Genomic DNA, 25,808 nt, shown 5'->3' with positions numbered 1-25,808 from the left:
CTGATAAGAACATGAAATTATTTCCTGATATAGTGTATTGGGTTTAATTGTTTGGTATACGAATATCGAATATACTTTGGCTCTATTGCCGCGTTAAAGTTACAAACATTTATATGTTAATATCACTATAATACCTATTATGGGCAATGATAACACATGGAGCAACATTTTAACATACTCGGTTTAGGACCACCGTTTAAAAAGTTATACCGCCTTTTCAACTCAGACGTTCCATATCATATAAATGTTAATGTACAATTTAAGCTCGTCCTGCGTTCCCAATTTCTTAAAATTAAAATAAAATAAACGAATGATATTCTTTGAAACAGCACGTGGCATCGAGAAGTAATATTGGATATGATAAAAAGATCTAGCTTAATAACAAATATCCTGAAAGGTTCGGAATACAAGTTAACATTGCTTTACGAAAGAAAAAATATAAACAAGATAAGTGTTTGTCAGAAACACAATGCCCCCTAATGCACCGCTTTTTTTTACCTTTGACTTTGAAGGATGACCTTGACCTTTCACCACTCAAACTATGCAGCTCCATGAGATACACATGCATGCCAAATATCAAGTTGCTATGTTCAATATTTCAAAAGTTATTGCAAAACTTTACTATATTAAAGTTTAAAAATTTTGACCTTTGACCTTGAAGGATGACCTTGACCTTTCACCACTCAAAATGTAAAGCTCGATGAGATACACATGCATGCCAAATATCAAGTTGCTATGTTTAATATTTCAAAAGTTATTGCAAAACTTTAATATATTAAAGTTTAAAATGTTTGACCTTTGACCTTAAAGGATGACCTTGACCTTTCACCATTCAAAATGTGCAGTTCCATGAGATACACATGCATGCCAAATATCAAGTTGCTATGTTCAATATTTCAAAAGTTATTGCAAAACTTTACTGTAACCTTAAAGTTTTGGAACAGAATGACAGACAGACAGACCAAAAACAATATACACCCGATCTATCGATCCGGGGGCATAAAAATATATACAATCTAATATGAACAGTGACTGCTTACACTTGAACTCACATAGGAGAAAAATATAAAGATGGACTTTAATACTAATAACAATAGCAATAGATTACAGATGGAGGCCGCGATGACTAAAGATTATTGAACTGTATTGGTTCCATGCATTAACTAATGCTCCCAACAACAAAAAAGTATCGCAAAACATAATTAATTTAACAATAAACAATTTGTTAGGTTAAGAATCAAATTGCGCGCTCAAAAACCATACATAAAATAATTATAAACACTAACAACACACACACACAAACGCACGCACACACACACACGAACACACGCACACGCGCACACACCCTCACACACGTACCGGTTTATATCTCATAGAGAGTTCCTTTGTTCCGTACCAACACACCGAGGCCTACCTCTATTTGATGAAATATTTGAATGATAAATATAGACGGGCAACATTTTTGGTAACTTAAACCCATGCATCAATTGTATTTTTCAATATTTTGCATTTTAAGATATGCGTATACTACATACAATGTGAGGTGCATACATTGGGATGTCCCACACAGAGCACACATGTATCAGGCTATCATTATTACATATTCTTCATCACACATGGTATACCTTAATCAAATTATGCCTAAATTCAATAAACAAGTTTGACGTATAGCAACAAAGACTATTGGAGGTGTGTCGATCAGTCCAATTATTTCTGTTATTTTGCCTTTAAGTGTATAGCCTCAAGATGTTATCCAGGATGGCCCCCGAAAATTGGGTTGCAGCAATATTTCGTGGGTCAGTTGCGTTACGCCAAACCATGATTTGTTTATTTAGGTCCTTTTCAATTTCATTTGACAGTATTTTGTGTTTTTAATGCGTATTCTAATGTGTGTACGGACTAACTCATGATGGACGGTCATAAAAAATCAAATATATATACATGTCACAATGCCTTAACCATCAAGAAAACATAATAACAATTGATCTATTAATATAGAAAATGATCCAATGTTTCCAAGGAATTTAGTAACTCTTTCAAAGTGAGTAAAACATTTTTATTGAGAGTGGGGAAAAAGAGACCTTGTTGTACAGTGTTACTTGCTAACAAAACATGGCCAATTCGGTTCGCAACTCCGAACTGAAGTAAATTCTACAAGAACCCATGGAGAAATATCTATTATTAAATAAATTAAACAAATTTGACATCTTAAACAAAATGAGGAGAAAGAAGCATTTCCGTTCTGAAATACATAAAACTGAAATGTGTATGTTTAACTTTGACAATTGAACAAAAGTTCCCAACCATAGGAACCAAATGAACTTCGGTGCCAAGACTGTGAAAAAGTGATACATACATATGAAATCCATCAAAATAATAAAATGTTGTGTCATGACCTGACACATCTTAAAATGTAATAATAGTATCAAAATCAATTCAGAATAGGTACAATTCACACAAGCTGACTTCAAAAACGTAAATGTCAAAGCACATGAGCTGACCCTTAGAAAACAAGGCTCAAAGTCGCTCACCTGAGGTACAAAGGAACTGAACTGTTCTCTGTGCAGCCCAAAATATCATAGAAGAAATGTTCTGACCAAGTTTCATCAAAAGTGAACTATACGCAAATGGACCCCCTGGCAGCCATGCTTTCAACAGACCAGAACAATTTTTGAACTCATCAAAGATTTCATAAAAACAAATGTTCTTACAAAGTTTGATGAAGAATAGACAGTAAATGTGACTTTTAGATTATTGACAAGTTTGTACTATAGCCATAATAGAAAAAATGCCCCTGGTTTTTCAACCAACCGGAACCATTTTTAATCATTTCCAAGATATCATTGGGACAAATCGTCAAATAAAATTTCATGAAGATCGGACAATTAATGTGACCTCTAGAATGTTAACAAGGCAAATGTTGATGCCGCAAGATGGACGACAGACAAAAGGCGATCACAAAAGCTCACCATGAGAACATTGTGCGCAGGTGGGCTAAAAAGCTATAAAATCATTTTTGTTTTTCGCTTTTCAGCAGTAATCCAGTTATGAATCGTGTTCTTTATTTTTTTCCATGACAATCCGCGTAGAATTTGATATTTTTGCATTACTCTTTCACAGTCTTCACGCTTAAGTTCCTTTCTCAACGCGATATTCGTTTTGAACAGCGTCTTCAGAAGATGGCTCTGGTCTTCACTGAGTTTCTGAAGCCTTTCTGAAAAAATAATCAAGCCATATTCAATTGCCTGTTCTGTTCCATGATGACCACCAACAAGCATCTCAGAAATATAATAAGTTATAAAAAAGTTCATCTCACCACTGTTCCAGAAAATGAACCATGATTTAAGGTAATCTTTTGATTTGAAATGCTGCTAGTAATTAATCAAATGAAATGTTGCACAATAAACTATTCAGAATGTGAATTTCTATTGAAACAAAAGATCCGAAGTGATATCACTTAAACATTTTCTCAATTATCTTGAAGACATCTAAAAAAAAATTATGCTTACTATAACCGGATATCTTGAGTAATGGTTACTTAGTAATAACTATCCACACATTCAGATGTATCCATTTATTAAGTTTCATGTTGATATATATATGTCTTACAGATTTTGAGTTATGAGCAAGATTGAAGTAATGATATAAAGATAAGCTAGGAACGCCTATGAAGCTTCTTGGCAATGTTAAATTGTGTCAAAGTAGAGTGAGCTTATTTCAGTTACTGTGTTAATTGTACATTCATTATGAATTTTTAAACAAAAACATTACACTGTGACTTTCAGGAATACTGTTTTGTTGTTTAAACAAAGCCTACTTACTGGGTTGACCCGACATGGTTACAGTTGTGGACGGCCCAGGTTTTGCATGTGGCTGTCTGATTGGCACATCATGGTCTGTGTCAGAAGATTCAGGGTCTGAAAGAGGTTCATTTAAACAAGGGCTGTTTGTAAAACATGCATGCCCCCCATATGGGCTCTCAGTTGTAGTGGAAGCCATTGTGTGAATACGTTTTTAGTCACTGTGACCTTGACCTTTGACCTAGTGACTTGAAAATCAATAGGGGTCATCTGCCAGTCATGAGCAATGTACCTATGAAGTTCCATGATACTAGGCCTAATTATTCTTTAGTTATCATCAGGAAACCATTTTACTGTTTCGAGTCACTGTGAGTCACTGTGTACCTATGAAGTTTCATGATCCTAGGCGTAAGCATTCTTGAGTTATCATCCGGAAACCATTTTACTATTTTGAGTCACTGTGACCTTGACCTTTGACCTAGTGACCTGAAAATCAATAGGGGTCATCTGCCAGTCATGATCAATGTTCATATGAAGTTTCATGATCCTAGGCGTCAGCATTCTTGAGTTATCATCCGGAAACCATTTTACTGTTTCGAGTCACTGTGACCTTGACCTTTGACCTAGTGACCTGAAAATCAATAGAGGTCATCTGCCAGTCATGATCAATGTACCTAATAAGTTTCATGATCCTAGGTGTAAGCATTCTTGAGTTATCATCCGGAAACCATTTTACTGTTTCGAGTCACTGTGACCTTGACCTTTGGCTTAGTGACCTGAAAATCAATAGGGGTCATCTGCCAGTCATGATCAATGTTCATATGAAGTTTCATGATTCTAGGCCTAAGCATTCTTGAGTTATCATCCGGAAACCATTTTACTATTTCGAGTCACTATGACCTTGACCTTTGACCTAGTGACCTGAAAATCAATAGGGGTCATCTGCCAGTCATGAGCAATGTACCTATGAAGTTTCATGATCCTAGGCCTAAGCTTTCTTGAGTTATCATCCGGAAACCACCTGGTGGACGGACCCACCGACGTACCGACCGACATGTGCAAAACAATATACCCCCTCTTCTTCGAAGGGGGCAATAAAAATAATGTACTTCTTACACTTTCTTATAACAAGGATATCAGTAGTGCTAATTGATGCTTCCCAAATTGGTCATTATGTTGAAACAATGACCAAGTTATATCATAGGAAATTATGATTGCCAACCCTTACTTTCACCTTTGGGTCTAACTAAAGGTCCTGAGACATATTTTCAATGTAATAATAGTATCAAAATCAATTCAGTATATGTACAGCCCAAATAAGCTTCAACTTAGTTATGTCTAATATTAGTGAAATGATTTTAAATGCCAACTGTGACCTTTAAAGGGGCCATCAACCAGATTTCACGAAAAAAGAAAAGTTCTAAAATAACGTATTTTTTACAACTATTAGTTTATATTGATTAAATTATCACGACTGGTATATAACATTACTAAAAAAAAGGTTGTTAAGTTTTCATATTTTAAGTCGCCATGTGCGATAACTTTGAAATCGAAATTATCCATCTTGAAAATAGGTGACATAACGATATACACACTATTTTAGAACTTCTTTTTTCGTAAATCTGGTTGACCGCCCATTTAACTTTGAGACATGAGGCGATTGTCAACTGACAACGCGATGCTTATATGCTCCCCACAACTAAATCATTCAGGAACATAAAAACAAGCCAGCTCTCGCATAAGTTGTTTATAGAGCACATAATAAAGCCTAAAGAAACAAGAGCACCGCATAATGGGTGCCAACGCTCAGCTGCCGGTGCAGTTTTGAATAAATGAAAGCTTGTTAGATTTTTTGATTTTTTTTTAGAGGTCAAAGTGACCTTGACCTTTGACCTAGAGACCCAAAAATGTGTGTGGCATGTAGAACTCATCAAGGTGCATCTACATATGAAGTTTCAAAGTTGTAGGTGGAAGCACTTTGATTTTAGAGCAAAATGTTAAGGTTTTAGCACGGCGGACGCCGGACGAGGAGCTGGCTATGACAATACCTCAGGTTTTCTCCAAAAACAGCCGAGCTAATAAAAATAGTATAATTTTTTTTTTCCTGGCCAATGGTTTGAATTTTGTATGAATGGTTACATTAAACAAGGGCTGTTTGTAAAACATGCATGCCCCCCATATGGGCTCTCCGTTGTAGTGAGAGCCATTGTGTGAATATGTTTTTTGTCACTGTGACCTTGACCTTTGACCTAGTGACCTGAAATTCAATAGGGGTCATCTGCCAGTCATGATCAATGTACCTATGAAGTTTCATGATCCTAGCCATAAGCATTCTTGAGTTATCATCCGGACACCATTTTACTATTTTCGGGTCACCGTGACCTTGACCTTTGACCTTGTGACCTCAAAATCAATAGGGGTCATCTGCAAGTCATGATCAATCTACCTATCAAGTAACATGATCTTTGGCATATGCGTTCTTGAGTTATCATCTGAAAACCATTTTACTATTTCGGGTCACCGTGACCTTGACCTTTGACCTAGTGACCTCAAAATCAATATGGGGTCATCTGCGAGTCATGATCAATCTACCAATGAAGTTTCATGATCCTAGGCGTATGCATTCTTGAGTTATCATCTGGAAACCATTTTACTATTTCGGGTCACCGTGACCTTGACCTTTGACCTAGTGACCTCAAAATCAATAGGGGTCATCTGCGAGTCATGATCAATGTACCTATGCAGTTTCATGATCCTGGGCCCAAGCGTTCTTGAGTTATCGTCTGACAACCACCTGGTGGACGGACCGACCGACCGACAGACAGTCCGACCGACAGACCGACATGAGCAAAGCAATATACCCCCTCTTCTTCGAAGGGGGGCATAAAAACTGAATACCTTCTCCTGGCAACAAGTGGCCTTTGTTCATCTTGTTCCTTGTAAGTGTTTCTAGAGCACAACTTGAAATTTCATCGGCCCATTTGTCATTACAGACTGCCAAGAAATTGTCTGCTCTGCTACCTCGCTCAACATCACCATTAATCAGGGCTTCAGATTTTGCCACCTTTGAACATTTTTTGAGCAGGTGCCCTATCTTGAGAGCTAAAGAAGGATTTTTGTAACTATTTGTCACTTCATTGAACTCGCACAAAGCCTTGGTTGATTGAACTGCCAACGGGAACTTCTCAGGGCGAAGTATGTCATTCAAACAACAGATGCTTAAATCTTGGGTTTTTGAGCATATTAAAAACCGCCCAAGTTCTCTCATTTTTTGGCTTATGTGGGAATAGAGGTGTGGCAAATGTCCGTGTTTCTGATATAGTTTCTCACCAACTTTTAATATAATCGTATCATTACGTGCAGCAAGGGTTACTTCATCCTTTACCATTTTGCCAAAAACATTCTCTTTCAGTCCAGCATGTATTGTGTTGGAAGCAGGCAATAGTAGGGCTGCATCTGCTTGGACTCTTCTGGACTTCTGTTTCCCTGTGCGAAGTGGGCAAACCTGTTTGTGCCTCCAAAGACCTTCTCTTTGGAAAAAACCCAAGCAGTCATCACATGGGAGATAATCCTCGGGTTTTGTGTCATGTGATTGTCTTGCAACGACGACAAATTCGCCGCTTTCCTCTTTCAAAACACTCACATTATGTTTGTAGTTTCCAGCATTCCTTAAGCGGGTCCATTTTGCAGTGCGTTCCTTGGATTTAATGGGCATACATAATATTTTCTGAACTTCTGTTTCAGTTTTGTGTGATTTTAAGTAATGCTTTGTTATGTTTGTGTAACCTTTCTCGCAGAAAAGACAGTATTGTGTTTTATCCCACTTTCTCCCATTTTCATTATTACTTGTCTGGACTGTAATTTTTGCATTTCTGTTTGAAGCACCATCCGTGGTTGAAGAAACATCATTATTTGACCTATACACAGTTTTTTGTTTATTAGATGGTAGTTTTACACTTGTACTTGATTTGTTTTTTATAGTGCGTGCTGAAAAACCTGTCTCTTGAATAACTTCAAATGTATCGGATGAGGAGTCGGACACATAATTGGATTCTAAACTGAAGTCTGGGTCATTATCAGTGTCATCTAAGCTCTCTGACTCGCTGACATCTGATTCTGAAAATCAACAAACATATACAAATAGAGCTTTGTCACAGACGTGACAAATACCCCCACATGCCGCATTGACACAGAATATTTTGCATGTTGTCTTCACAAAAAACAGCAGCCACCATGCTCAATGTTTAAAACGCACTATGTGACCCCGTGACCTAGGTTTTGACCCGGCATGGCCAATGTTCGAACTTGACCTACACATCATTTAGATACAACTTCTGACCAAATTTGGTGGGGCTCTGATGAAAACTACTTGAATAAGAGAGCGGACACCATGCTCAATGTTTAAAACGCATTAAGTGACCCCGTGACCTAGTTTTTTGACCCAGCATGACCCATATTCGAACTTGACCTAGGCTAGACATCTAGATACAACTTCTGACCAAGTTTGATGAAGATCAGATGAAAACTGCTTGAATTAGAGAGTAGACACAATGCTCAATGTTTAAAACGCACTTAGTGACCCCGTGACTAAGTTTATGACCCGGCAAGGCCAATGTTCAAACTTGGCCCTAAGATCATCTAGATAAAACTTCTGACCAAGTTTGGTGAAGAATGGATAAAAACTACTTGAATTAGAGAGCGGACATCATGCTGAATGTTAACAAGAGCACCGCATAAATCTAAATCTAAGAGGTCACAGCAGTGACCTTGACCTTTGACCTAGTGACCCTAAATTGGGTGTGACATGTAGACCTTATCAAGGTGCAACTGCATATGAAGTTTCAAAGTTGTAGGTGGAAGCACTATGATGTTAGAGGCAAAGTTAAAGTTTCATATTTGAGGTCACAGTGACCTTGACCTTTGACTTAGTGACCCAAAAATGGGTGTGGCGTGTAGAAGTCATCAAGGTGCATGTACATATGAAGTTTCAAATTTGTAGGTGGAAGAACTATGATGTTAGAGGCAAAGTTAAAGTTTTATATTAGGGGTCACAGTGACCTTGACCTTACCCTAGTGACCCAGAAATGGGTGTGGCGTGCAGAACTCATCAAGGTGCATGTACATATGAAGTTTCAAAGTTGTAGGTGGAAGCACTGTGATGTAAGAGGCAAAGTTAAAGTTTTATATTAGAGGTCACAGTGACCTTGACCTTTGACCTAGTGACCCAAAAATGGGTGTGGTGTGTAGAAGTCATCAAGATGCATGTACATATGAAATTTCAAAGTTGTAGGTGGAAGCACTATGATGTTAGAGGCAAAGTTAAAGTTTTATATTAGAGGTCACAGTGACCTTGACCTTTGACCTAGTGACCCAAAAATGAGTGTGGCGTGTAGAACTCATCAAGGTGCATGTACATATGAAGTTTCAAAGTTGTAGGTGGAAGCACTTTAATTTTAGAGGCAATGTAAAGGTTTTAGCACAACGCCCGGACAGCGGACGACTAGGAGGCTATGACAATACCTCCGGTTTTCTCCTAAAACAGCCGAGCTAAAAACCACACTAAGTGACCCGGTGACCTAGTTTTTGGCCCGGCATTGCCCAGGTTAAAACTGGGCCTAGAGATCATCTGGATAAAACTTCTGACCAAATTTGGTGAAGATCGGATGAAAACTACTTGAATTCGAGAGCGGACAACATGCTGAATGTTTAAAATACACTAAATGACCCCGTGACCAAGTTTTTGACCCTGCAAGGCCCATGTTCTAACTTGGCCTAAGATCATCTAGATATAACTTCTGACCAAGTTTGGTGAAGATCGGATGAAAACTACTTGATTATAGAGCGGACACCATGCTGAATGTTAAAAACGCACTAGGTGACCCTGTGACCTAGTTTTTGGCCCGGCATGGCCCATGTTCAAACTGGGCTTAAAGATCATCTGGATAAAACTTCTGACCAAGTTTGTGAAGATTGGATGAAAACTACTTGAATTAGAGAGCGGACAACATACTGAATGTTTAAAACGCACTAAGTGACCCCGTGACCTAGTTTTGACCTGGCAAGGCCCATGTTCGAACTTGGCCTAGACATCATGTAGATACAACTTCTGACCATGTTTGGTGAAGATCGGATGAAAACTACTTGAATTAGAGAGCGGACACTTAATATGGACCGACCGACAGACAGACAAGTTCACTCCTATATACCCCCCTAAACTTCGTTTGTGGGGGTATAATGAACCATGTATCAACAAATATCTGAATGTATGTTTACAATACCACACAGTATTTAAACAGAGATAAAAACTTTCTGTTTTTTAACTTGCAAGATCCTACCGTTCCAGTAGGATTTGAACTCACAGCATTTAAATATTGTGCATTAATGCTAAACAAAGGTGTACTGTAGCATTGACTGTATAGAAACAGTGAGGTTCGACTCAATACACACACTAGAAACTTACTCCAATCAATACAGTACATACATATAGAGGTATCTGTCAACAGAGAGCAAAGCAGATATAATAGACTAAATCAGACTATTACTTTTGTAGAGTAAACATAACCACATGCTGCATTCCCAAACAAGAAACCGTCGGAGACGGTTGATGCTCCCCAAAGGTTTTTTTTTGTCACAATTTGCACTATATATTCAGATAAAAGGAAACGTCTAGTAGTTGGGGGGACAAAAATTGCACTATATGTACAGTTAATGGAAAATTTCAAAGGGCCATAACTCTGTGAAAAATCATCCGACCAGAACCGGCTGATAATATGCACATCTCCTCTTGGTAGTGAAGCTTCCCATAAAGTTTAATTGAATTCCGATCATTAATTGCTGAGAAATAGCCCGGACAAAAATTGTGCACGGACGGACACACGCACGGACAGACGAAGCGGCGACTATATGCTCCCCCCACCCCAAAAATTTGGGGGAGCATAAAAAATTTAACAGACCAACATAAAGTTGTTTGGTGACAAACCGACAAATGGACACACTTATTTCAGTAAAGCCTCTTCAAACATATTAATTTTTTTATTATCATATTTTTTAGGGGGGGGAGGTTTCAAAGCCAGCTTCTTCGTCATCATCATCATCTGTATGGAATAAATTATTTGTACTGGCCAGTTAAAAAAATTATCAATGATTAGTCATAACTGAAGAAACCACCTCCTCAGGGGCAACCAATCTCAGTAGGGTTTAAACCCACAGCATTTAGTTATTGTTGTCAAAAGTGCAGTACAAAGGTGTATTGTACAATTTACTGTAAAGACAGTGTGAGATACTAGGCACACACACACACACACTAGAAACACAGTTCATACACATAGAGGTATTTACCAAAATATAAAACTCTAAGTAAGTAGGTAAGGGGTGACAAACAAATCTCCAAAACAACCCAAAGAGAGCTGATCATTTGTTATAAAAACAGCCTTACCACATGAGCTTGCCCTTTCTTCTCTGTACTTGTAACCAGATGTGCGTGAAGATGTGTCCTTTTCTAATAGTGCGTTGGAACTTAAAGGTTCAGAGCAAGCTTCTTCGTCACCACCACCTTCATTACCTGCATTAAATGAAGCATTCTCCCGTCACTTAATAATGGCAATGGTAAAAACAAGAGCACCCACCGCCTTGTGGGTGCAGACCGCTCATCTATTTTTCTTTTTAAAGGTGATGGGACCTATCTCAATTTCAATCACAGAGGAGAGAGGGTAGGAGTGGAGAGGGGTGTATAGTGTGGGGGTGTGGTCATTAATTACATTATCTTCCAAAAATGCAAAAAAATGCAACAAAAAACACTTTTTTGGAGAGGGGGGGAGGGAGATTCTTGGGTGGGATGGTTGGGCAGTATTTTAAAAATAAAATAATAAAAATTAATATTTGTGTCCTTTAACCATGTTTAAAAAAAATAAAAAAACATTTGGGGGGGGGGGGGGGTAGGGGGGGTATAGTGTTAGGGTGTGGTGGTCATTTATAAGATGATCTTAACACCAAACTTAACAAAATTTTCAATTTTCTAAGCATAAAGGGCCCATAATTCCGTCAAAATGCCAGTCAGAGTTACATAACCTAACCTGCACAGTCCCCTTATGATAGTTATTACGTGTTGCAAGTATGAAAGCAATAGCTTTGGTACTTTAGGAATAAAGTGGACCTAAACACAAAACTTAACCAAATTTTCAATTTTCTAGGTATAAAAAGGGCACATAATTCTGTCAAAATGCCAGCCAGAGTTACATAACTTTGCCTGCACAGTCCCATTATGATAGTAAGTGTTGCAAGTATGAGAGCAATAGCTTTCAAATTGATACTTAAGGAATAAAATGGACCTAAACACAAAACTTAACCAAAATTTTCAATTTTCTAAGTATAAAAAGGGCACATAATTCTGTCAAAATGCACGCCAGAGTTATCTAACTTTGCCTGCTCAGTCCCCTCATGATAGTAAGTAAGTGTACCAAGTTTGAATGCAATAGCATAGATACTTTATGAGAAAAGTGGACCTAAATGCAAAACTTAACCGGACGCCGACGCAGATGCCGACGCAAAAGTGATGACAATAGCTCATAATTTTTTTTCAAAAAATAGATGAGCTAACAACATGAAATACATTTAATAATGGCATTTCATATTGTTTTTACTTCTTGCATTGCATTTCACTGATATACAGACACGCTATTTACATTACCGCTGTTTCTGGGAATACCATAAGTGCTATATCACCACCATCTTAAGGAAGCATAAACCCTACATTTTTATATGATTCACTATTTCCAGTGGGACTCAAACCCAAAGCAGCCAGACATCCTGGTTAAGAAACGTAATGCTCTAAGGTATATGCAAGGTATAAGGATTGATATCTGGAAATGTTAAAATGCTGTGAGGTACAAGGCACACACACCCACAGTAGAATGCTATTTACTCAACTGAACACATACAGACAGAGGCATCCATAGTCTATTGTAAAGGTAACACAAATGTGAAACGACGACATAGGTTATTAATGACCAAAAATGTCATCAAGGTCTGCCAAGTCAGCTCATAAGGCCAAATTATCAAGGTCTATGAGCACACGTATTATAATAATCAGACCCAACTCTGACGCTTTAGTCTTTGTTGGTTGTTATGAATAATGTATTTTATCTTTCATTTATTGGGTTTTGCACATCAAAACAGTGTTTTTTTTAATCAAGCAGTTCACAAAATAGGTCATACCCTAACTGACCATCTCTTCAGAGGCCAACGACTGGTTGTACACACTCAGAAGGGTTCAAACCCACAGCATTTATTTATTGTTGTCAAAAAGTGCATTACAAAGGTGTAATATACAATTTACTGAACATATATCGTGAGGTACTAGGCACACACACACACTAGAAACACAGTACATACATATAGATGTATTCACCAAAATGTAAACTTTATTTAAGTTTGTAGTGGTGACAAACAAATCTCCACAACAATTCAATGAGAGCTGATCATTTAATACAATACCAGCCTTACCCCTTACGTTCGCCCTTTCTTCTCTGTACTTGTAACCAGATGTGCGTAAAGATGTGTCCTTTTCTAACAGTGCGTTGGAACTTAAAGGTTCAGAGCAAGCTTCTTCGTCACCACCACCTTCATTACCTGTATTAAATAAAGCATTCTCCCGTCACTTGTGACAAGCATTTAATTTTGGCATTTTATGTTGTTTTTACCTCTTGCTATGAATTGCACTGATATACACCCACGCTATTGACATTACCGCTGTTTCTGGGAATACCAGTAGTGCTACATCACATCCATCTTATGTACGCATAAACCCTACATTTTTTTTACATGATTCACTGTATTCAGTGGGAATCAAACCCACAGCAGTCAGACACCCTAGTTAAGAAACGTAATGCTCTAAGGTATATGCAAGGTATAAGGATTGATATCTGGAAATGTTAAAACGCTGTGAGATACAAGGCACACACACACAGTAGAATGCTATTTACTCAACTGAACACATACAGACAGAGGTATCCATAGTCTATTGTAAAGGAAATAAAAATATGAAACAACGACATGGTGGTGATAATGACCAACAAGAGCATCGCAGAGCGGGTGCCAACACTCGACTGCTGGTGCAGTTTTAATTTTTTTTCTATTTTAGAGGTCACAGTGACCTTGACCTTTGATCTAGTGACCCAAAATGGGTGTGGCGTGTAGAACTCATCAATGTGCAGCTACATATGAAGTTTCAAAGTTGTAGGTGGAAGCAATTTGATTTTAGAGGCAATGTTAAGGTTTTAGCTCCACACGGACGAGCTGGCTATGACAATACCTCGGGTTTTCTCCGAAAACAGCCGAGCTAAAAATGTCTTGAAGGCCAAGTCAGCTCATAAGGCCTAATTATCACGGTCTATGAGCACACGTATTATAATAATGAGACCCATCTCTGATGCGCCTTTGGTGGTTGTTATGAATAATGTATTTTATCTTTCATTAATAAGGTTTTGCACATCAAAACAGTTTTCATTTTTTTAATCAAGCAGTTCACAAAATTATCATTCATATGTCATACCCTAACTTGCCATCTCTTCAGAGGCCAAAGACTGGTTGAACACACTCAGAAGGGTTCAAACCCACAGCATTTAATTATTGTTGTCAAAAAGTGCAGTCTAAAGGTGTAATATACAATTGACTGAACATACATTGTGAGGTTCAAGGCACACACACACACACACTAGAAACACAGTACATACATATAGAGGTATTCACCAAAATGTAAACTTTAAGTAAGTTGGTAGTGGGGACAAACAAATCTTCACAACAATCCAATGAGAGCTGATCATTTAATACAATACCAGCCTTACCCCTTACGCTCGCCCTTTCTTCTCTGTACTTGTAACCAGATGTGCGTGAAGATGTGTCCTTTTCTAACAGTGCGTTGGAACTTAAAGGTTCAGAGCAAGCTTCTTCGTCACCACCACCTTCATTACCTGTATTAAATAAAGCATTCTCCCGTCACTTGTGACAAGCATTTAATTTTGGCATTTTATGTTGTTTTTACCTCTTGCTATGAATTGCACTGATATACACCCACGCTATTGACATTACCGCTGTTTCTGGGAATACCAGTAGTGCTACATCACATCCATCTTATGTACGCATAAACCCTACATTTTTTTTACATGATTCACTGTATTCAGTGGGAATCAAACCCACAGCAGTCAGACACCCTAGTTAAGAAACGTAATGCTCTAAGGTATATGCAAGGTATAAGGATTGATATCTGGAAATGTTAAAACGCTGTGAGATACAAGGCACACACACACAGTAGAATGCTATTTACTCAACTGAACACATACAGACAGAGGTATCCATAGTCTATTGTAAAGGAAATAAAAATATGAAACAACGACATGGTGGTGATAATGACCAACAAGAGCATCGCAGAGCGGGTGCCAACACTCGACTGCTGGTGCAGTTTTATTTTTTTTTCTATTTTAGAGGTCACAGTGACCTTGACCTTTGATCTAGTGACCCAAAATGGGTGTGGCGTGTAGAACTCATCAATGTGCAGCTACATATGAAGTTTCAAAGTTGTAGGTGGAAGCAATTTGATTTTAGAGGCAATGTTAAGGTTTTAGCTCCACACGGACGAGCTGGCTATGACAATACCTCGGGTTTTCTCCGAAAACAGCCGAGCTAAAAATGTCTTGAAGGCCAAGTCAGCTCATAAGGCCTAATTATCACGGTCTATGAGCACACGTATTATAATAATGAGACCCATCTCTGATGCGCCTTTGGTGGTTGTTATGAATAATGTATTTTATCTTTCATTAATAAGGTTTTGCACATCAAAACAGTTTTCATTTTTTTAATCAAGCAGTTCACAAAATTATCATTCATATGTCATACCCTAACTTGCCATCTCTTCAGAGGCCAAAGACTGGTTGAACACACTCAGAAGGGTTCAAACCCACAGCATTTAATTATTGTTGTCAAAAAGTGCAGTCTAAAGGTGTAATATACAATTGACTGAACATACATTGTGAGGTTCAAGGCACACACACACACACACTAGAAACACAGTACATACATATAGAGGTATTCACCAAAATGTAAACTTTAAGTAAGTTGGTAGTGGGGACAAACAAATCTTCACAACAATCCAATGAGAGCTGATCATTTAATACAATACCAGCCTTACCCCTTACGCTCGCCCTTTCTTCTCTGTACTTGTAACCAGATGTGCGTGAAGATGTGTCCTTTTCTAACAGTGCGTTGGAACTTAAAGGTTCAGAGCAAGCTTCTTTGTCACCACCACCTTCATTACCTGTATTAAATAAAGCATTCTCCCAGTCACTTGTGACAAGCATTTAATTTTGGCATTTTATGTTGTGTTTAGCTCTTGCACTGCATTCCATTGAAGGGTTCAAACCCACAGCATTTAGTTATTGTTGTCAAAAAGTGCATTACAAAGGTGGAATATGCAATTTACTGAACATACATTGTGAGGTACAAGGCACACACACGCCCTAGAAATACAGTACATACATATACATGTAGAGGTATTCACCAAAATGTACACTTTATGTTAGTAGGTAGTGGTGACAAACAAATGTCCACAACAATCCAATGAGAGCAGATCATTTAATACAATAACAGCCTTACCTCTTACGCTCGCCCTTTCTTCTCTGTACTTGTAACCAGATGTGTGTGAAGATGTGTCCTTTTCTAACAGTGCGTTGGAACTTAAAGGTTCAGAGCAAGCTTCTTCGTCACCACCACCTTCATAATCTGTATTAAATAAAGCATTCTCCTGTCACTAGTGACAAGCATTTAATTTTGGCATTTTATGTTGTCTTTACCTCTTGCATTGCATTCCATTGATATACAGACACGCTATTGACATGACCACTGTTTCTGGGAATACCAGAAGTGCTATATCACTACCATCTCAGTAAGCATATACACTACATTTTTATATGATCTAATGTATTCAGTGGGACTCGAACCCACAGCAGCCAGACACCCTGGTTAAGAAACATAATGCTCTAAGGTATATGCAAGGTAATGGATTGATAACTGGAAATGTTAAAACGCGGTGAGGTACAAGGCACACACACACAGTAGAATGCTATTAACTCAACTGAACACATACAAACAGAGGTACCAATCTTCCGACCAAATTTCATGAAGATTGGACAAAAAATGTGGCCTCTAGCTTAATGCAATCTTATAACATAATCAAAAAGTTTTATGGTGATCCCATGTTAATTGTTTGAGTTATTGAGTGGACATAATTCACCTGAATGCCCCCAAATCGCCCGCCAGCCATGGTTGTTCCTATAGCATATAAATGAAAATGAGTCATCTTTTTCCGAGTTCGAATGTCTTGGAACATTTAAGTTGGAGTATTGGTCCATTTGTATTGTCCCTCCACCCACAGCAGATTTAGCACAATATTCGTCAACATTTGAAAGTTCAATCTCTTCCCTTGTCAGATATACAGAATTTTGGTCGGCCAGTTTATCTTGATTCTCTGGTGTTTTTGAATGTTTACTTGTATTTGCTGTTGTATTTTCAATGTCTGTTTCTGTCTTTATATACTGTTTAGCAATACCACATTCATTATTGAAGTCTTTTGTTGTAATATAACCTTGGTTTGTAATTGGATTTAGAGACTGTTGTGTTGTCCCACATACAGAATGGAGCTCATCTTGTGCATTTGAATTGGAAGTCGTGTTTTTGTTCACACATAGAGAATTGTAGCAAGCTTGTCTGGTTACATCTTGACGCAAAACTTCACATTCCGTCTGTTCTGATTTCACACATTCAGAGGTGAAGCCATCTTGTTTGTTGCAATCTGGATGTCTCTCTTCCCATAGAACCTGTTCTGATTTTGCACAAACGGAATAAAAATCAGAAGCCGTATTATACCATGCTGTCCATTCATCAGTCTCAATTTTGACACAAACAGAGTTCAAATCATCTATTGTTTGGTCTGAATTTAAGGTCTCTGGACTTACCCTCGCCGATATAGTGTTTACACTAGTTTGGGTTTTGGAATCAAAGTCCTTTCTAATTGTGCACTTGCTTTTAATGTCACTTTCCCAGGTATTGCTTTCTGTCTTTCGTTTTCTCATTTTGAACTTTTTGGAGGCCGCCACACTTTTCTGTGTATGTGTCATTCTGAAAATGTTCATTCAAAGGCAATTTCATGAGACAGATATGGTCACAGCACTTAAAAATGTGTAAAAATATTTCAAACCACTTTACAGTTACAATCATTACATTAAGTGATCTGAAAAACTAATCTTGATATATTAGCATGTGTGTTTTTTTCCAATATTTTTATATGCAGGGTTAAGATATGAGTTGTTTAGGTAGGCCAACTTGTTTTAAAATAGGGCTTTGGTCAACAATATCGGGTAATGCGTACTGTGCAATAGAAGCCAATCCCTGAATGATTCAAATGAAAGAATCCTATTTTCTACAGACATTTTTATATGCATTTTTGCATGGTTTTGGAAACTTTATCTTGACATACTAAAGTGTGTTCCTTGTTGTTACCATTTTGTTTAATCATCAAGTAATAGCGATGATCATGGTATCTACTGATTTGTTTTTGCTCAAACGTGGTAACACTTAGTTAGTGTGTTCCAATAAATATTAGCAGTCATGAACACGGCTTCAAGCTCATCAATAAGTAAACAATAACAATACATTTTCATTGTTACCTTACAGGGCCCTTGTTACACTTTGGGGGATTGGGGTCAGGGCCCTTAGAGGGGGGAATTTTGCGTCGTTTTGGACGAAAAGGGGAATTTTAGAAGATCTTTTCACCAACCATTCAAAACTTAAAATTACTATATTTTAATGTAATTTACATAAATATGCATTTAATCAAAGGTTAATAGCACTATAACAGCTGGTAACATAGGTATAATTTGTTTAAGTAAAAAAAACAAACATTTTTTTTTGAGGGGGGGGGGGGGATTTTTTGCTGAAATAGGGGAAAAAAGTATACTATTTTAAGCGGGGAATGGGGCCGAATTTCGGCCCCCAAAACGGCCAAACGAGGGCCCTGCCTTAGAATATACTTATTGAAAAAGGTGAAAAATAACTTGTCGTTGATAAAATATTAAAACAATGACTATAAATAATTAAATAAACATGAGCATGTAACAAACAACACTTTATTTTAACAGAGGGGGTAATCACAAGATGGCGACGTCCATGCCAAGACAGTTATTTTTCTACGTTTTATACGCTTCATTACTATTGTTTAACTTTTAAATGGCGCTCACTTTCCAGCCATATCAGTAAAAATGTGATTAGCGTTTATTTGTATTAAAATTCGCTTTATATCTCTACTTTACTCCCCGCAAATTTTCTAAGTGGAGATTGAATTAGGTCATCCCGCTAAGAAATTTTGCAGTGTGTAAAGTCGAGATAAAGAGCGAATATCAACACGAAATAAACGCTAGAAACTTTCTTCCTGATATGGCTGGAAAGTGCGCGGCATTTAAAAATAAATACAAGTAATAAAGGGTATAAAACTGCGAAAAATACCTGCCTCGACATGAACGTCGCCATCTTGACTATCACGTGATTACCCCCTCTGTTTTAAATCTTTTGTTAAATTCGTGAACACAATTGACATTTTTACATGTCAAAGATTATTTCCCGTGTTTATCAGGTGTATTATTAAGGTAAAAATAAAACTAATAGAATTAACTTAAATTCAACCGTCATAAAAGTTTATGGACGTTATGTGTCACTACCGATATGTGCCACTGATATTTGTGCTGAAAATGGGTAGATGTTTCATCCCACTGATAATATATGGCTGGATAAGTGTGAATAATACCGTATAGGTGCAGGGTTTTTTTTCCACTTTTTGGGAAGATAGCCCATGGCTTTGGAATTGGGAATTTTATCGGCATTTTCATGAAATTGGGAAAATAAATTTATTGGCCTTTTTTTTCCACACGAAAAGTCCACTGATTAGGGAAATACTAAATTTGATATAACTCTTTATAATCATTCAAATTAAAAGAACAAAATCATAAAATACTTTGTAAGATGTAATTGCATTAAATTTGAGATAAAATACGCATTAGACACTGCTTTCTAAAAAAAAAAAAATATTAAAAAAAATATATATATATTTTTTTTTTAAATTGGGAATTTTTGGCCACATTTTGGGAAAAAAGTATACTTTTTGGGATTGGGAACATAGCCGAATTTCTGCTATAAAATCGGGCCAAAAAAAAACCTGAGGTGTGAATCAGAATGGGATGTATATTAATGTAGTAAATTGCAACAGTGTTAACAATTATAATTATGTATAATAAAATAAAAATGATTTACTTTTACTACAGAGGGCATGCAGTCACATCATAGGCCTGGGACCGGACACAACACATGACCAGATCCACGACAAAGAATTCTGAAATGTGTATTTTTGTATATATTTGTGTACTTGTGCATCGAAACATTATGTATTCACTTTCCATATTGTTAATGTATAATAAAAACATGTAAAATAAAGAGAAGAAGTAGAAGAACTCCCTATATTGTTAATGTATAAAATGAAATATGTAAAATCTTCAACTGAAATACATTTTGTTAATGTATTATATTAAAAAATCATCTTGAAATCGGTCTCAGGTCGTTTCGCCCTTAAACCTGTTTGCCCTAGGTCACCCAGAGTCGTCTCGCCCTTGGTCGTTTCGCCATTACAAGTGGGTTGTTTCGCCCTTATTTAATTCTAATATAATATTATGGTTTTGTAAATATTTGTTTCGATCTGAATAGTATTTGTTTCTTTCCTATTGTTTCATCCATTCCTATAGATTACAAATTTTATTATTGCGCAATTATCCGTTTGATTTTAATTGCAATTAATTAACGCAGACATTATGATACATTATGTTACAAACTACCGGTAAGTATCACGATTAATTAGTTTGGCAGAGGTATGATGCGTTGATTTGCCAATTAAAATAATTTCAGGACCAATTACAATTATCAAACAAACTTAGATTGGAAGACGTGTGATCAGATGATTGGCTAATTAATAGCACAGAAACTTTAACAGAAGATATTATAAAGGCGTTATATTGTTTTTATAAACTTTTAGCCAGTTTGCATCTTTTGAACTCAAGATATTCGCCGAAAGTGTATATAAAAAGCAAATTAGCTATGGCATCGTCATACTTGAATTTATATATAGAAAAATTCTTACTGGCAGACAAATTGTGTATTTTGTGTGATAAGATAGTCACACCCCGCCAACATGCCCTCACATGTGATTTATGTGACAGATGGCAACATCGGACATGTGATACAGGTCTGATTGCCCCGGGGAGAGAAGGTTGTGGTTGAAAATAAATAGAAAATGAATAATGCATTTTGGTTTGATGTGCTCAATTGTTTTATGCTGTTTTAAATTATTTTACATGAAATAAACTAGTGAAAATGTTATGGAAATTAATAAAAAGCAAAACTAAAAAAACAACTTATGTATGTGTGTGTGTGTGTGTGTGTGTGTGCAAGAAATATTAGCCAACATACATAACTGATTGTGTGTGTGTGTGCTACAACACTGTATTGAATGTTTTGTTGAGACGCATGTATTCCTTCTATGTTATCACTTTAAAGTTATCCAAATATATGAAATATAAATAACTTCGTAGTTTGTTTTATGTTAAAGGGATCTTTTCACGCTTTGGTAAATTGACAAAATTGAAAAAAGTTGTTTCAGATTCGCAAATTTTCGTTTTAGTTATGATATTTGTGAGGAAACAGTAATACTGAACATTTACCATGGTCTAATATAGCCATTATATGCATCTTTTGACGATTTTAAAACCTAAAAATTATAAAGCGTTGCAACGCGAAACGATTGAATAATTTGGAGAGTTCTGTTTTTGTCGTTAAATTTTGTGAAACTACGAAGATTGCTTATATAAGGTATAAAATACATTAACTAGTGTAATCGGCGGAATAGCTCAGTAGGTTAAAGCGTTTTTACTTCAGGACTCTGGCAGGACTCCAGGGGTCACTGGTTCGAAACCTGGTCCGGGCAATGATCTTTTCCTTTTTTTAATTTTATTCTTGATTTTTTACTGGAGCTTTTACGATCCAATGTTTACATTTATCGATATAAAGCATTTAATGAATAAGTTAAAAAATGCCAAAATCTGTGAAAAGGCCCCTTTAAAGCGTCTCTAGCATTGTAACGCCTAATTTCAACGACGACATACCTGAAGCAAAAGACAAAAGAAACAGTAATAAAGATAATAATTATTTTTTAATATAATACTGTACATGTATGAAACAATATCCAATTCAGCTTGTGACAAGTTAAAGATAAATCCTTTTAAATCGCTGTATGTATACAAACTAGGGCGAAACAACCCCGGCCAGGGATAATGGGAATTAGGGTGAAACGACTCAGGGGCGAACGGAAATAATGGCGAAACGATCCGGATTCCTTTAAATCGCTTGAAATGCATGTTAAGAATACATTTAACCTGAATAAATTATCTTGAAATAAACAATGTTGCTTTTACGTTGTACAGAGGTGAAAATCAAATGTGCTAAAGTTTCCCATTATGATTCACACCTATACGGTATCATTTACAGCTATCCGTCGAAATATTATCAGTTGGACGAAACGTCCAATGCCTCCGGCTCCCTACACAAATAGCAGTGTCACGAACTGGTAGTGGCACGAAACGTCCATCACCCGTCATAAATATTGTTCGCTTTTTAATAATTTCACAAAATAGAAATATACATGTTCTTGAATGCAAATACTCGTTTTATGCAAAATCTTAAGGCGAATATTGATCAAATATCATAGCATTTATCAACCTCATCAATGTGTTGTCCATTTGTAACACTTATTCTTGTTTGTTTAGATTCATCCGTGATCGAAGAAATTTCTAGATGGGTCAATACGGTCACATTTCAAAACGGGGGACGATTGCACTTTACCGGTACGTAAAAAAGAATGGAAAAGCGTACAATTTTATCGTTGCTAAGCGCGCAACACCTAACACCTGACGCAACACCTAATAATCCTTTTTATCCTATATATTTCCTTAGTATCGGGGGCTACCGCCCCCAAACCCCCGCTTTGTCGATGGTTGTACTGCGTAACGCCGGTAAAGTGCAATCTAGCCCAAAACGGTAACAACTTGCAGTCTGGTTCCCATGATAAAAGTTTGTTTAAAGTGATATTATGGGCATTTTTCACTGTTGAATTGAGCTGAAAAAAATTAACAGGTCAAAAGAGTAAGTTAAAATGTGGTTACTGACCAATTATCTGCAACTCACCTTGCTACCAGTTTTTTTATAAAAATATATTTTATATTCAATATGTTACGTGACTCACCCAGTCCTGTAAGCCGAAATGATCCGTAAAACAAAATTGTGTCTTTGTGTCGTATAGACGAATCTGCACTAAAACTAAAGTTAGGTTCACATTGTACATGCGTGATCAGTTGTCAAACGAAAGTACGGTTGATATTCAAATGCATTATTCGGCGTTAGCTGTATACGCCAGCTTTTCACCTTTCTTGACCTTTGTAACTGTCCAATAAAATTCAAATAAAATTTCCCGCGGCTAGTTCAGAATGAATACACTTCAGTTATCCCATAGGCTGATATGAGCATACCATCAGCACATTGGAAACATGTCCGCGTCTTTGTAACACTGTTTTACTGCGTGTTCAGCATGAAACAATTTTATCTCTAATGAAAAGGCTTAATAGATAGAACAATTTTACACTCAATCTCGACATCAATACAGTTTGTGCGTCCACCTTTTATTTTCAGAGGCAACAGCGTTTTTACTTAAAGGCTATGTTCTCATTTTAGTACTGACTTTCATATTCCTATCAACATGTTAACATGTAAAAGTATAAAAAGCAGTGGAAGCGTGGCCTCACTTTAATGCATTGAATTTCAACCCGCGAGTTATCAGGGTTTATTTACAGGTCATCGCTGCGTCCGAAGACGCTTATGTGCTGACCTGAGTTCGTGGCCAGTTTGTTATATAATATAGACCCTATCCGTGAACTAGGTGCACTGAGATTTTCTTTAGACCACAAAAGATGTTAAATGAAGATATTCAGCGATATAATTATGGTATGTCAATAATAGATTCTTAATGTGTTTTCAACAATACAATGATAAATATTATTTTTAATTAATTTAACAAGAATTATTCCACCATATTGCCTAATGTATTCAGCATGAGCGCGATGATTCTCGATACTGTTAATAATCAAATCAAAAAGCAATGCCCGACAAACCACTAAAACAGGTTTGTTCGAAGAACGCGCGTATAAATATTTAAAATATGTACGGATACTTCGCGTGTGGCCGGTTGACTCATATGTTTAAATTTCACTTCCATTCTTCATTTGGTTTTCTGTTTTGTATCTATAGGTTTATGACCAGCAATATGTAATTATGTAAAACAAGCCGCGAAAACTCCGCGTAACATCCCGTATTGCGTGTGATCCAGCTAAGAACTGCACAGAAAAAGACATTCGCTATCCTTGGTCTCATTTTTTGAACTCTTTACCTTTCACAAACTCAAACCACAATCAACGCCGTATATCTTTTTAAAAGATATTTCTTGTTTTTTTCTTTCCGGGATATTGTTTTAGTATGTTGATGCTGCATTAACAAATATAAGTGTGTACACATGAAGCGAAAACACCAAAAATTAACAACGTTTGCGATAGACACCTTTAAACTGTTAGATGCCCATAATGTCACTTTAAACTTTAGTTCTATTGAAGTTTTTCATGTAATAAAATGAAAAAGCATCCACTGCTACCAAAGACCTATCAAATGTATTTTATAGGTTTTTGCTGCTACCAAATGCCAGTAAACGAATTTCAATTGCCATATATTTCTTTTACCAAAAAAAGAAACGCAAATTTTAAAACATGTAGATTTTATACAGCATGTCTTTCCGTAGTATCGGCCCTCTTAATGAATGGCGAAAACGGCGTAGGTTGTGTATAAATTGAACTCAATGTACATTTATTTATCAAGTTTATTAATTTTTTTTTCTCACATTAATGTATTCGAATAAGCTCCACGTGGTGTGTAAAAATCGGAAGAAATTGTAAGGCGACCCTCAGCGACGGTTTAACAATGTTTAATTTGCTTTAATAATAATTATTATTATTTTAAAGGGGCCTTTTCACAGATTTTGGCATGTATTGAAGTTTGTCATTAAATGCTTTAAATAAATTTAAACATTGGACCTAAAAATCTCCAGTAAAAAAAAACAAGAATACAATTAAAAAAAGAAAATAAGTAACGCTCAACTGGGCTCGAACCAATGACCCCTGGAGTCCTGGAGTAAAAGTCTTCCGCTTTGACCACTCGGCCATCCATGCTCATGCTATGAAGAGATGTATTTTGTACTTTATATAAGCAATCCACAAAATATAACGACAACAACAGAACTTTCCAAATTATTCAATCGTGTCGCGTGCAACGCTTTATAATTTTCAGGTTTTCAAATCGCAAAAAGATGCATATAATGGATATTTTAGAGCATGGGAAATGTTCAGTATTACTTTTTCCTCACAAATATAATAACTAAAACGAATATTTGAGAATCTGAAAAATTTTTTTTCTTGTTGTCGATTTACCAAAATGTGTAAAGGCCCTTTAATGTTTGTGTTAGTAACGAGCTTATTGATATGGAATCTAATCCTATTATTTATTATCAGTTTGATATGTTTTGGATTATATTAATTGTATTATTTTGATGTGATGTAAATTCAAGAAAGTATTTCTTACTTTGAAATTAATAATAAGCTTTATCATATAGCTATGGCTTACATTTTGAACTCATTTGTTAAGAAGGCAAGTTTAAATTTGCGTGGGAGATTGTGTGCTTAAGACTTATTTGTTTACAGTCTCATTAACCCTTTTATGCCTAGTGAGCTCTCCCATCCTTCTAAATTGGATCAATTTATTACCAAAATT

The 25,808-nt window shown here is 36.6% G+C and overlaps 2 protein-coding genes across 21 annotated transcripts in view; both read right to left on the bottom strand.

Moving 5' to 3' along the window:
- Window positions 1–25,808, bottom strand: part of LOC127856170 (transcription intermediary factor 1-alpha-like) — a 273,940-nt gene that overhangs the window by 138,585 nt on the left and 109,547 nt on the right. The window lies entirely within an intron of this gene.
- LOC127856165 (uncharacterized) lies at window positions 1,030–22,937 on the bottom strand. Of its 20 annotated transcripts, none has more exons than XM_052392197.1 (11): window positions 22,662–22,751; window positions 20,151–20,229; window positions 17,083–17,966; window positions 16,446–16,571; window positions 15,982–16,107; window positions 14,642–14,767; window positions 13,302–13,427; window positions 11,236–11,361; window positions 6,699–7,916; window positions 3,822–3,917; window positions 1,030–3,214 (listed from the first exon to the last, which is right to left on the bottom strand). In XM_052392197.1, exons 3-11 carry the CDS (start codon window positions 17,963–17,965, stop codon window positions 3,003–3,005), a joined length of 3,039 nt encoding a protein of 1,012 aa, XP_052248157.1. In that variant the 5' UTR covers window position 17,966; window positions 20,151–20,229; window positions 22,662–22,751; the 3' UTR covers window positions 1,030–3,002. The 20 variants fall into 20 exon arrangements, with proteins under 20 accessions (XP_052248157.1, XP_052248158.1, XP_052248156.1 ...); XM_052392198.1 differs by lacking the exon at window positions 22,662–22,751 and adding an exon at window positions 22,411–22,581; XM_052392196.1 differs by lacking the exon at window positions 20,151–20,229 and having other exon boundaries at window positions 22,662–22,937.

The sequence above is a fragment of the Dreissena polymorpha genome, chromosome 13, assembly GCF_020536995.1.
Source record: "Dreissena polymorpha isolate Duluth1 chromosome 13, UMN_Dpol_1.0, whole genome shotgun sequence".
NCBI lineage: Eukaryota > Metazoa > Mollusca > Bivalvia > Myida > Dreissenidae > Dreissena > Dreissena polymorpha.
Note: the sequence above shows the minus strand (reverse complement) of the source record. Positions and strands in the feature narration are given on the sequence as shown.